The 14,195-nt window shown below is 35.3% G+C and overlaps 1 protein-coding gene and 1 long non-coding RNA gene across 2 annotated transcripts; both read left to right on the top strand.

Annotated features, from left to right (window-relative positions):
- Window positions 1-96: 96 nt before the first annotated feature.
- Window positions 97-731, top strand: LOC136977382 (uncharacterized). Its single transcript, XM_067272840.1, has 3 exons — window positions 97-152; window positions 337-490; window positions 549-731. Exons 1-3 carry the CDS (start codon window positions 97-99, stop codon window positions 729-731), a joined length of 393 nt encoding a protein of 130 aa, XP_067128941.1.
- A 12,499-nt stretch (window positions 732-13,230) lies between these two features.
- Window positions 13,231-13,698, top strand: LOC136977401 (uncharacterized). The gene is made up of 2 exons (XR_010881080.1): window positions 13,231-13,342; window positions 13,413-13,698. It is a non-coding gene; the product is annotated as an uncharacterized lncRNA (long non-coding RNA).
- The last annotated feature ends 497 nt before the right edge of the window (window positions 13,699-14,195 follow it).

Genomic DNA, 14,195 nt, shown 5'->3' with positions numbered 1-14,195 from the left:
TACTTTCTTTCTTTAAACTCTTTCCGCCCTGTGGCGGAAAGAGTTTAAAAAAGGGCCTCTTTTAGTAGGCCCATTATGGGTTCGGCCAGGCCCACAATGGGGCGACCGGGTGGTGAGGGACCGGAGCCCGACATATCCGAGCAGAAAATGTGGTAAATTTGACCACAAAGCACGTGAATGTGCAATCAAAACATGTCATAGATGCAAAGAAACAACACATTTGATAAGAGAATGTTTGAAGTGTCCATTGTGCCTGAAAGAACATACGGGTAATTGTAGAAAACTTACATTCTCGGAAATTGTTAAATGCGGATTTCCAAGAATTCGAAATAAAAGTGTAGAAAAAGAAAAAGATAATAAAGCGAAAAAAGATGACAAGAAACAAAAAGGTAACGAGGAAGAAAGAGAAATAGAAAGTGAAAAGGAACAAGAGAAGGAAAATGAAAGAGATAACCAAAATGAGATAGACAAAGAAAAAGAAATTAAATTAGCAAACATAAAAGAGAAGAAGATAAAAAAATGAGAAAGCTAATAAGGAAAATGAACAGAAAGGAGATGATAAGGAAAATGAACAGAAAGGAGATGATAAGGAAAAAGAACAGAAAGAAGATGATAAGGAACATGAGGTGGAAGTAGATAGGATAACTAGAAAACGAGGGAGAAATAAAAAAGAAAAGGACGGAGGAAAAAAGAGACAAGAAAAAACCCAAACAAGAACTGATAATGGATAAAAATCTAAAGATAAACTTTGTTAATATCTCTGGAATGAGAGATAGGTATAAGCAAATATTTCTGGCAAACTTAGTACAAGTGCGTGAAATGGATATTCTGGGACTGCAAGATACTAATGTTAGAGACTTTCTGGATTTAAAGAATCTGAGGAAATTGTTCCCCAATTATAATATTTATGTGTCATTCGCCACAAGAAGGAGGACAGGTATTGTAACGATGATAAAGAATACGATAAAGGTACAGGACTTTGTTACGGACTCAAAAGGAAGAATTCTTGCCGTTGATATCAAAGTGAGTAATCGTTTTTTGAGAATTCTAAACATCTACGCACCTACGCGAGTCTCTCCGAGAAAAGAATTCTTTAATGGTCTAAATGGTTTTTTGTCAGTCGATAGGGAAATTGTACTGTTTGGAGACTTTAATAATGTTATGACGGCATTAGATAAGAATACGCGCCTTTTTTCTGATGGTTCTAGAAAGATCTTATATCAGATCTTAGAAGATTTTAATCTTGTTGATATGTTTCGGAGTGTTAATCCCAGTTCCCCTGGTTACACTTGGGAAAGACAAAATGTAAAGGAAAGACTAGATAGAATTTATACTAATTTAGAAAATTACAATATCGAGAGTATTATTAATTATAATCTAGGGGATCAAGTTAAGCTATCTGATCATAAGATGGTAGAGGTTGAAATAGCAATAGGAATACAAGAGAGAATTAAGAAAAATATCAGAATTACGAAAGATATTTTAGAGAATGCGAAATTTAAGAGTAATGTCAAAAAATTGCTCGAAGGCGAAAGTGGGAACATTACAGGTGAAAGATGGGAAATAGTAAAAGGAAAAATTGGAGGGTTAATTAGCAAAACATGGAGGGAAATCAAAAAAGATAGTTTTAATGAGATTAAGAAACTGAAAAGAGAATTAACCAAAGCTATTATTATGAAAAAAGGAGAAAAGGAAATTGAAATGATAGAGACAAAAATTAGTAAGGAAATTGAGAGAAGATGTAAAGAGAGTTATATCAGATATAAAATGAAAAGATTAAGGATTGGAAGACAAATAGATACTAGTATTTATGAGAGGAGAGACAAGAAAAGAGAGCAGATAAGAATTACTAAATTAGTAAAGGGTGATGAGATAATAAATGATAGAGATAGAATAATAAATGAATTCTATAATTACTACACCTGCCTAATGAGAGGCCCAGATTATGATGATAGTAAATGGGATGAGATCTCGAGGTGTATTAAACCAGTAAAAGAAGAAAAACATAATATTATTGATAAAGAGATTACGAGGGAAGAGATTAAAGAAGCGATAATGAAATTAAAAGTTAGGAAAGCCCCAGGTATGGATGGCTTGACTTCGGAGCTGTATATTTATTTTATTGAAGATTTTATTGAACTATTCTATAGACTATATAATTGTAAGGACTTTAGTGAAAGCTTTAATGTGGGTAAGATGGTTTTAATTAAGAAAAAGGGTGGGGATTGTGCTGTAGAAGATTATAGGCCGATAACATTGTTAAACTACGATTTTAAGATTTATGGCTTTATTGTTGCTAAAAGGTTGGGAGATATTTTTAGAACTGAGATAGTGAGTACTCAAAGCGCAGGTGTTACAGGAAGGGCAATTCAGAGAAATATCCTATTCTTGAAATTAGTGTCAGAAATATGTGTAGACAAACAAATACCGTTGTCCATATTTTCGATTGATATATGTAAAGCATTTGACACTGTCAATAGAGTAATTTTGTGGAAATTATTAAGCAAATACGGGCTAAATAGTAATAAAATTAAAGTAATGAAACAACTATATGATACACCAAAAACATTCATTACTGTTAACAATGAAATGTCAAGGGCTGTTGAATGTAGGGCGGGGGTGCGACAGGGCTGCCCCTGCTCGATGATTCTGTTCGTGATATACATGAATCTTTTTCTAAGAGTTATTCAAAATGATGACCTTATTGGAAGTATTTTTATACCAGGTCTACGAGAGAAAGTTAAGTTTTTAAGCCATGCTGGCGATGTTAGTTTTTTTGCTACAAACAACTACTCTTTAGAGAGAATAAATGGGATACTAAATGTTTTTAATATATTGACCGGTATGAAAATCAATTTGAGTAAAAGTAAATTATTAAAACTCTATGGTAATGTAGATAGTGTCAACCTGAATTATGAAAGGGTAGAAAGTATGAAGATTCTCGGTATATGGATTGGGAAAAATGCAGATAGTAAAAACGTTGAATTGATGTATGGTAAAATCGAAAGTGCGTTAAGTGAATGGGGAAATAAATGGCTATATCTGCCTGAAAGAGTAGCAGTTGTAAATAGATTGGTAATTCCCAGAATTATATACTTATTATATGCTACTTATCTGAAAACGGAAGACACTAAGAAGCTGGAAAAACCGATTTTTAACTTTATTTGGAAAAATACTTTCGAACCCGTTAGTAGGAAGGTAATGAAAAGTTATATTGTAAACGGTGGTTGGAATGTTAAAGATTTAAAGACGTTCGAATGCTCTTTAAGAATGTCAATGTTTATAAATAGCTTAAGGCAAAAAGACCACCCTTTGTTTCATGTATTGATATATATTCTAGGCCCAATGACAAAAAGAATAACGAAAATGGAAGGACAACATCCCTTCATTGTAAATAATAATAAGAGGTATCGAAAATGGAGGGGGGAGATAAAAAATATTCTAGATGAAAATGATAAAATAGATGAAAATAATTGTAAAATAGGACCAAATATAATATATAAATATCTGTTCAAACAATGCATTAGCGAAAGTGTGAAAGATAAGTATGTAAACTGGATTGCTATATGGAAAAATATTAATATACTACCATCTGAATGGAGAGAGACTTCGTGGAGAATTCTACTGAATGTAGTAATGACGGGAGATTATTTACGTAGATACCACAGGCGTCGTAATGCTCGATGCTCCATTTGTGGAAGGGATGAAACAATTATCCATGTTTTTTATGAATGTAACCCTGCGAGATCGGTGTGGTCATGGGTAAATCGTATCTGTAAGGTAAAACTAGAGTGGACCAATATTAAGTATCAAATTAATTATAAAATAAGAAACCAAAGTTCTTATATGATAAACTGGATGGTTAGGCTGACGAAAAGACACTTATGGAAAGCCAGATGTCTAGCAATTTTCGATAAAAGAAAAATTAGCTCTAGGATAATAAGTAAAAAAATAAGAGAGGAAGCGAAGCTAAAACTTAAGTATGATAATGAGACATTAAGCGAAAATGAGTGGAAGGAATATTACAAGGGGACGGAAGATTATATATGGAGACGTGATGGTGAGGAGTTCATCTTTAATGATGAATGACAATTTGTCTCATGTCTATCTGCTTTTCTTAGGGTTAACCCTAGCACTCCACGATGGAGTTTGTTAGCTTGGGTTATGTAAATGTTAATAATGTGATACTAATGTACAGACCTTTTACCTTATAACGGTAAATGTAAATAGTTATTATGAATAATAATGTATAGACCTAATCGATGAATATGTTTTTCTTATGCTGTCGGATACGCTATGTATGAAAACAGATGATTGTTATCATCTAAATGATGTATATATTTAAACTTTAATAAAATTTTACTAAAGATTACCGTGGAGGGGAGTATTACAATGAGCCTATAGGTAATTTTTGAAATCCCATTTTATGCGGGATGATTTGTTAATCAAAAAGTAGTTCTATTAACGAAGGGCAGATTCTGTCGAGATACGCTATTGGTTACTTAATTTAACTGTTACCTAAGTCATAGAACTGGCAATGGGAAGGAAGTATCCGACAGGTGGGAGTCTTACGGTTGTTTCACACTATGACCGACCGATCCTATAATCGGACCGACTAGTACAGTGGTTCTTAACCTGGGTTCGACCGAACCCCTGGGGTTCGGCGAGTCAGTCTCAGGTTCGGCGGAGGTCAACCACCTGACGTCATCGTGACGTAGAAACCGTATTGGTTTCGAAAACTAATGCTACATAACATGTGTTTTATTGGGAAATATGCCTATATTTCCCAATAGAACACCTATTATACCTATGTTTTGAATTTGAAAAATTATATTTTATTTTTCCAATTAAAAGGGGTTCGGTGAATGCTTATATGAAACTGATGGGGTTCGGTACCTCCAGCAAGGTTAAGAACCACTGGACTAGTAGCTATCTCTATATACCTTGGACTAGTAGTAAAAGCATTCACACTGAGTACGATTATATGTCGGTGGCCGACTCGTAAGGACCAATCGGAACGCGTGTTACAGATCAAAACACTAGTCAATTATGGTAAGTTTTTTCAATTTAAACAGAAAACATGGCCGTCGTGGAAAGCGATCGTACTGTACATTTCGAATTGTTTTAAAACATATTTCATTCGTATCCGGAAATTGTAGTTCTGAATATGTTACAATTTATCATCAGGCCATATCTTTGGCAACAATATCTATTGGAATGTTTTATAGTCGATCACGTACCTTCAACGTTTAGTTTCTTGGAAATCTCCAAGAATTATTTTTTTAATGTTGTTTTTATAATCGGCTCGCCGAATATCATAAAGACACGGATATTTTCTAACTTCGTTTATTAAAGCTTCCGAGAAAACTGTACCTTCCGCCATTTTTTAACTTCGGATAAATCTAAACTCTGATTGGTTGTAGCTTCGAAGCTCTCATTGGCTGTAGCTCACCGACTGCTCCGACCCAACTACAAATATTTAACTTTTTAAATCTGTCCGACTGGAACGACCAGTCGGTCGGCCGACTGTTGTTGCCATGGTAACACGACTTGAAGTCGGACCAGTCGGTCATAGTGTGAAACAGCTTCTATGCAGACGCGTATTTAGTTAGCAGCGATAGAGAGAGAGGAGGAGCCATATGGTTCTCGCTATACCGTTTCACCATTCAAAATGGCCAGAACTGGCCACCAAGCCTAGATTTTTTTCTGTTCTTCTAAGGAAACTTACCACGCTTTCGAGACTTTCACCAAGAACTGTGGACTGTTCTCAGCTGCAACAACATCAGTAACAACAACTATATCAGCAACATCATTAGCGACATCAATTATGATAACCATAACGGCTGCGACATCATCAGCTCATTGACTGCATCAGCATGGTGGTTTTTGGTGGCTCACTGGCCATTTGTCATCCCGCTTTTATAATTTGTTATACCTTTTCCTTTTTTCTCTCAATCTCCAACGTACTCATCTATAAAAATTAACGCGTTCATCATTGCCAGAAAGGCACTCTGTTTATTTATGTTTGATTTATACTGTAACCTTGTTTTGTAACTTTGTATTGTATCTTGTACTCTAGCAATTACTGAAGCAATTGCCATGGGCTATCATGTCTTCTTTCACACTTGGTCTCTCATTCCTTTCCTCTTCCTTCCATTTCTTATAGGGCCAAGTCTGCCGCTAAATGACAGACAGCTCTTGTACTATTTAAGTAAAGTAAAGTTAAGTTCTCGCAAAGGAAAACCACGGAGAAATTTCGCTGGCGAGAGCGAATTTCTGCTTCTCGCACGTATCTGACAGGGTTTGATATCTGTCGCGGCTGCATAGTCGCAGCCTTATTTAGCAAGCGAACCAGGACAAGCAGCGTTTCCGGGTCTAGAGATTTGTCCCTACTTATTTTCATTGACAAAGAGAAAAAGCCATATTTTGGCAAATCTAGGGAAATTTCTTAAAACTTTTTTCTCCTTAAGGACACTGAGAAAGTTTTTTAGCACGCCCACTATGAATTCGGCCGGGTTGCCATTTTAGATTTTATTTTGTTTTCGAATATTTAATTGTTTTATTGTTAAAACTAATATATTATTTTATGTAAAAGAAATTAATATTGTGTTATTTGTTATATAACTTGTTTATAAAAATAAAAACAAAACAGTTCCTCTCTTACATGACCCAGTCGACACTCAAGATCGTTGCCTCATAGAGAAGAAACGCTTCTCATCGGTTGCTTATTTGACGTCACTCGTATTCCAAAACATCTGACGATAAAAACGTTACTGATCAGAGGCTTGTAGCTTTAATTACACGCTAATATTTTATTAATTACGATTTATACTTAATTAAATGTAAATAGAATTGGATTATAAATAAGAAAATTCCGGAATATTGTGAAAATCATCGTAATTTCTACGTGTAAAGTTAAAGTGCGTTTTTTCTACTTTGTAAATGAAATCGATTATATCTATTTTATGATATAACAACAATAGAGATTAATTTTGGTAAATTTTACCTAGATAATTTATATATAAGTAAATTAATTTAATTTCTGTCTTCAAACTATTTTTTAAACCAAAAATTATATTGGTCTATTTTTTAATTTTTAATACTCATATACCAAAAACGATATTATTTACTCACACACACAAAAAATAACTTTGTCAAAAGAACAATTTTCTATCGTAAACATATTTTTAATATCAATATATATAAATTAAGTGTCACATAAAAACAGAATTAAAAGAAATCGGGTACAAACTTTTGTAAATTTTCTATTGTTATTACAATTTACTTTCCTTTCACAGAGGAACGATCGTATTTAATTAAATTGTTTAAAATTTCAATTTAATCCGTAAACGTTGCTTTACATACGTGTATATAACATCTGGCAAGTCAATTGTTTGTTTACTTAATGACATTATTAAAAAGAAATAGAAAAACCTTTCATCTATAAACGATTCTTTCTTTGATTTGACTGATTAATATTTTCATTTTCTATATTTCCTAAATTTATTGTCGGTAGAGAAGTTTTGTTCAGTGTAGGTTTTGCTAATAAACCTAATAATTCGGCTTTTAAATTTTTCACGAAATCATTTTCTGTGAAATGATCAGAACAGACATAACAAGAATCGAGATTGAATTTGTCTTTTCTTTTACAATTATGAATCCATTTCCTTCTTATTATTGGATCTTTAAAAAATCTAAAATAACTAACTTTTCTGTTTAATAACTTTGTTTTATGATAGCATTTATTACAAGTTGCACAGCACATATTGTTCCTGGCATATAAAAATAAAAAAATTTAGCTGTGTTTTTTTTTTTTATTTTCCCAAATAAATCTAATCAAGATACAATATTCTGAAGTGAAAGAAAAATGTAGTATTAACATTTCTTATATAAAAATCATTATAAAAATAAACAACATTGCAATAAATTTATACTATGCATAAAACATTTTTATATTTTGCATTTCTATACATGTAATATGCATATTTTAAAAAAGTTATATTAATATTTCTTTTTTTACATCTCCAGTTATTTCAAAAGTGCTAAAGTCACCCAAAATAATTAAATTAGAGTCTTCATTGAAATGAAAATTAATTAGAATCTCAAAAATTTCCTGTCAACTATGCTCTTGGATATAAACAAAACATAGCAAAAATTCACCTACAGGGAATGTAATATTAATCAAAACCGAAAAATCATCTCTATAAATTATAAAACAAACTTTTATAAATAGCAACCATCTGGCCTTAAACCTACCCTTACTACCATCCCTAAAAGCATCACCAATGATACAATTATAATCCAATAATACCTTCAAATTACTTTTAGAAGAATACCAAGCTTCAGATTAAAAAAAAATTACATCAAATTGCGACATATACTTCCAAAATGAATTCGGCTTATTTTTAATACCAGCGCAATTTTACGCCACTATAGAGGTAGCCTGGATCAGTGGTTGCTATGAGGAAACAACGATAATTTTACCCGAATCCTCATCATATCCGTATTTCACTCCATCAATAAATATTTTATCATAGGTTAAACAGATTGGGATACTATAGATTACTATTTATGGAATTTCGGAACTTTGAGTATATATTTGAACTGAGGAGACAGAGACAAGTTCAACGATACCCTACTTTTGGACCGGAGACGAAAAAAAAGAAAGTTATCATACTTTTTTTAATGCTTTCATACAGACGGCACCGTAGTTGCTACTGCTGCCATCTCGCGGTAAAATCATTTTGTTCAAGAACTACCGTGAATCAATAACTAGTGACGTTAAACAATCGGCAGCTCCCCTCCCGGGGGGAGTCCGTCGGGAGCGCGAACAGTCGAACGCCAGTTCCTTTTTTTCCTTTTGTTCAAGCATCGCGACTCCCGATCGCGATAGCGCGGTTGGCTCGTAGTACTAGCCGACCACGAGCGATAGCGAGACTGAGGGGCCGTAGCCCCCGAGATCGACTAGCGAGGATGTGCGAAAAGGACTTAACTCGAACTGTAGACGATCAGTGTGCTCGTGGATCAACATCTGCCACTGTTGAAGGTATATATGGCCAACTTACCGGACTGCCTGTTAAACACGCGATAGGCTTAGCGGAGAGAGCGACGCGACTCCAGATCATCGCGCGATCGCCAAAAAAAGTATGATAACTTTCTTATTTTTTGTCTCCGGCCCAAAAGTAAGGTACCGTTGAACTCGTCTCGGTCCCCTCAATTCAGATATATACTCAAAGTCCCGAAATTCCATAGATAGTAATCTATAGTACACCCAACAGATTCTATGAGCACCTTCAGATTTCTTCCGTCTTCCAAACACGCTTAACTTATACTTAATGTCTCTCAATCATTGAGAAAAATGATCGTTAACAAATACATTCAGCTTACGAGACTCAAAAACTGCTTTTTTAAAAGATAATTTATCATTAAGAGAACTAAACTGACAAATTATTATTCTAGGCCTATCGCCGAATTTCTTACCAACTCGCCTAACATCGACATATCGCAACATACGCAAATTCAACTTATTCATAGCAAAAGATTTAACTGCCTTCAATGTATCCATCCATTGCCGATTCCCCAACTCCTTCCTCCAGACCATGTATCACTATATTATTAATTCTCCGCTGATTGTCCATGTAATCCATCTCTCGTTCCATTTTCGACACTCATACTAATATTATCAATAAGGGAAGAGCTCACCGACTCCGATCCACCGGGACCAATCCTGGCCTCAATATCAACTAATCTAACCTCAAAATTAACAAGTGCCTCAACCACATTCTTAAGCCATTCCGTAAAATGGTCAAGTCGCTTTATAAAATCCTCCACCTTGCCATTAAGAGTATGCATAAGCAATAATAAACGTACACCTCGACGGCCGGATGGCCGAGCGGTAAAGGTGGCAGCCTGCCGCTCTGGGGGACCCGGGATCGAATCCGAACGGGTCGAATAATCCCCAGGAATTTTTCGGGGGGTGGTCCGTTCGGATATGTCGGGCCCCGTCCCTCACCACCCGGTCGCCCCATTGTGGGCCTGGCCGAACCCATAATGGGCCTACTAAAAGAGGCCCTCTTAGTGCCCACAGGGCGGAAAGAGTTAAAAAAAAAAACGTACACCTTCCGATACATCAAAGGTCGGATTTCAAAAACCTCCTCGTCCTGACCAGAACTACTACTTCTAGGTCTACTTGATGTTCTCTCCGGAACAGTCAGTGATAAAGTCTTCCTCTTTACTCCTTGGGACATCATAAAACAAGAACTTACCTTTGGGTAAAATCAAATACTCCAATATGCAAAACCAAACAAAATGTACACCACTCTCCGATAACAATAAGGTCCAGAAAAATCTCAAACGGAACAATCGGGATACCAAAAATACTTTCATGAATTTTTCTAAATTAGCACACCTAGCTATCACGTAAAAAGCTTGTAAACAATATACCTAGCCCAAATCAGCGACGACCCGTCTGTTACCAATACGTTGCTCGTAACCGTCCTTCCGTGACCTTATCTTTAGCCAGAATATGATTGCCCAAGCATTGGCCGCGTTTCTTTATGCAGCGCTCGAGAAGCGCTTTACAGCAAACACTCTGAAACCCGTTTCTAAATGCAGCGCTGAAATGTAGCGAACCGTTTCTAAACGTTTGCTGCAAGGGGTCGCTGCAGCGAAGATAAAGTAGCTTTTACGTCCGCTACACGTGTAAGGCCGCGACTCCACTAGCCGTAAAACAGCCGTAAAACCCCTCGTCGTAAAAGCTTTTAATCACGTGACCTATTTGCGTTTGCGCTCGGATTGCGGTGGAGGTCCGGCTAGCGATGCTTTTTACGGCGACAGTACTATTACGGTGTATACGTGATATATCAATATAAAGACAATAATTATATTCTACGAGTTTTCTCTATACTATAATTACAAATATAGTAAAAGTAATATCTTTACTTTCATATATTGACTTTTATTATTATATTATTAAGATAATATACAGCATTTATAAGCTTAGCTTTTTTTATTATATACTCCTCTAAATTGAAGGATTTTCGTTTGGCCGTTCATATCGCGTGTTTTAGGCATCCATTATTATAATCGGGATACCTCTTGTCGTAGATACATGAATACTTTCGGATGTTTTCGATAAATCTTTCCAGATCTTCTAGAGTAGCCACGAGAGAACGTACACAAAAGCTCGTTTTCCGCCATTTTCGCACGGTGTCATGATGACCTAGATTTAACTGACTTCTGATTAGTGGATGGTACCGGTTTACGGTCGTATTCACTTCGAAAGTTGAACACTGTTCAACTTGCTTTTACGTTGGTTTTACGACCTGCTCAGGCGTAAAATATCATGGTCACGTGATTAAAAGCTTTTACGGAGAAGGGCTTTACGGCCCTTTTACGGCTAGTGGAGTCGCGGCCTAAAGCAAAATGGACGCTTGTGTGTATAATACGATATTATGCTGCGAAAATAAAAGAGTCGAAGTGACTGTTGATAAAAATATTATGGAAACATTAAGGATTAAATTTTATAAAATGACTCTGAAAGTTATCTAAAGAATAAGGAAATACTATATTTTAAATATAATTATATATCTATGTCTTTACTTTGTTCACATTTTCGGAAAGAGAAATGCTCAATTCTTTATATCTCTTTATTTAAATATTGAAGTTCTTTAACTAAATCACTACTTTCGGCTGTAACTGTGGAATTAAAGGATAGATTACGGCATCCATGTTTCGCTCGAGCGGAAAGCGTTTCTAAACTATGATGCAGCGACGTGTAGCGATAGCTGCTTGTGACGTCATTTTCGCTACACTCTCGCTGCATAAAGAAACGCAGCCATTCGGTGTTTTAGCCAATCTATAAATTCGTATCTTTAGTAAGAAGCAGAGGTCGCGCTGAAAAACGCCAAAATTGCCATTTGGAAATATTTTATCGAAGTAGGGATAAAAACAGTCCGCTTATCATACCTAATGAAGTAAAGATAAAGGCTTCTTGATTAAAATAAATGTAATCTCAGGAAACGTATCTTTAATGAATACGCGCTTATCAAAGGCGAATACAGCGATCGAAACTACCCAACACCCCTCTACCGGAAAACGCACAGAACAAAACTTGACCAACAGCCTCAACTTTACAGATTACCGCTTTACGTAAATATTAAGACTATAAGTCAACAGTATTTACCGTGAAACGTTTATACTTATATCGAGTTACGCAATCGTTTACCATATATAAAACAATCGTTAAACAGCACGATACGTATCGGACGGCAAACTGTATCCGTTCGACGCCACCCAGCGGCGATTTCTTCTAATGGACGCAGAGAAAATTTCAAAATCCCGTTTTTATACGGAAAAATATATATTAACATAAAACGTGCTTGGTCACTGGTGGGCACGCGTATTTCAGTTTGACTATAGAAAGGTTGAGGCGCAAGTACAGACGTAAACTTCGTACCCGCGCTCGAACTCAGTTCGAGCGGTTTACATAGCGTTACACAGAAACCGGTATTTTAGACCCTCGGGATAAAAAACTTGGGGAATTTTTTTTTAACGTTTCGGATGTTTTTTCAGTCCCCAAATTTTTTGAAAATTTTTTCCCGCGCGAAAAAATTTTATTGCGATTTTTAATTAACCCTTAATGATGCACGATTAACGCTTAATTGTTTTTTATGGGATTTTTTTATGGAACTTTATTCATCCTTCTAAAGTTCTAGCGCGCCGATTTTACTTCGGTAAAGTTATTTAAAGCTATTTTCTGATGTGAAAAACAACATCCAATAGTTTTTTTAATTAATAGATTTTTTTATAATTACGTTTAATTAAGTCGGGGGGTCGGAAATTTCAATTAAAATCGTAATTTTAAAAAAATATTTAGAAATATACCGCCATCTAGTATTCACCCTACTTTTTACCCTTCTCCTCCTGAGTGTTTCATGAGAATGTCCCGCGAAAGACGACACCAGCTGTTCTCAAGGTCATCCAGCTGTGTAAACAATGACTGGTCGGTGTCAAGTTTCGCGCTAAGGCGAGAAAAAGGAAATTGTACTTTGAAGCTTTTTCTTCAAAATTAACACATTTCTTTCGTTTTTTTTAGTTTGAATTATTTTTAATTATAATTTAATTATTAATTATGATTTTTTTAAAAATTAGCGCGGACAGGAACCGGTTAAACTTGTACTGCAATCAGAAGTACTGTACATGTTTGATGTTTTAAGTCCAAGTAAGACATTGCGGCGCTCGTTTACAACATCACGTGACTCAATGAACGTCGCGCATTGACTCACAGGAAATTTGTTGAAAAAATGGCGGATACATTTAACATCGAGGGATACAAGCGAAGGTAAATAAATTAAACGGCTTAGAAGTATTTATAGGATGTTTAATAACACTGAATAATTATTTTTAATTAGCGTTCTCTCTCTTATCGTAAGATCGGACGATAGGACCACCTCATACTTTTGTCGAGGGAAGTAGTCTCTTATGTAAATTCGAAAGCAGCTCGGAAAATTAATTTTTAGAAAATTCACAAGCTTATTACGCTGTTGATGGTAGAAGATGCCGTGGAAGAACAAACCTACCTTAAGATAAGCTATTATGAAGACAAATATATGTAAATTCTATAGGCACATCGCAATACTTGCTAAAAAATTGTATTATTAAATAATTTCTGGATTAAAATCATCTGTTTCTTTACAATATTATTCGTAAATGCTTAAATAATCATAATTTTAATCCCAAACACAAAAAATGAATTAGTTTAACCGATCGTCTACTCGCCATGCTAGACGTAGCGAACGCCATTACCGACCGTATAGAATTGCCAGATGGCGGCGCTTGTCCGTTCGCCGTTCACGTTTTGGACTGAATGCGTGCGCCTCAACCTCTCGTCTTGTTTCCTATGGACTTCAGCTGACGTCATCGCACGCTGTAGTATATTCTTCGCGCCAACAGTAACCGAAACGAGACGTAAGAAAAAAAAGGGGGAGTAGAAATTTAAAAAAATATATATATATATTAATTTTTTTTAAGTCATATAAATATAATGCATTTACACATGAGCAGATAGGACCAAAAAAAAAAAAAAACATGTAGTCCGGACTTCTATAGAAAAAGATGACAAGAAACATTTAAAAATTTATAAGTACACGATTTAATGCAATTTACATATGTACATGATCTACAAAAAATGGATG

This window comes from Centruroides vittatus, unplaced genomic scaffold, assembly GCF_030686945.1.
Source record: "Centruroides vittatus isolate TY-2023 unplaced genomic scaffold, ASM3068694v2 contig_458, whole genome shotgun sequence".
NCBI classification, from domain to species: domain Eukaryota; kingdom Metazoa; phylum Arthropoda; class Arachnida; order Scorpiones; family Buthidae; genus Centruroides; species Centruroides vittatus.
This window is presented reverse-complemented; position numbering and strand designations above follow the sequence as displayed.

Coding starts and splice junctions, on each gene's coding strand:
- LOC136977382 (XM_067272840.1), top strand. CDS start 97: ATGGGGCGACCGGGTGGTGAGGGACCGGAGCCCGACATATCCGAGCAG. Junction 153..336: donor ATATCCGAGCAGAAAATGTG/GTAAATTTGACC, acceptor TCGAAATAAAAG/TGTAGAAAAAGAAAAAGATA. Junction 491..548: donor AAGAAAAAGAAATTAAATTA/GCAAACATAAAA, acceptor GAAAATGAACAG/AAAGGAGATGATAAGGAAAA.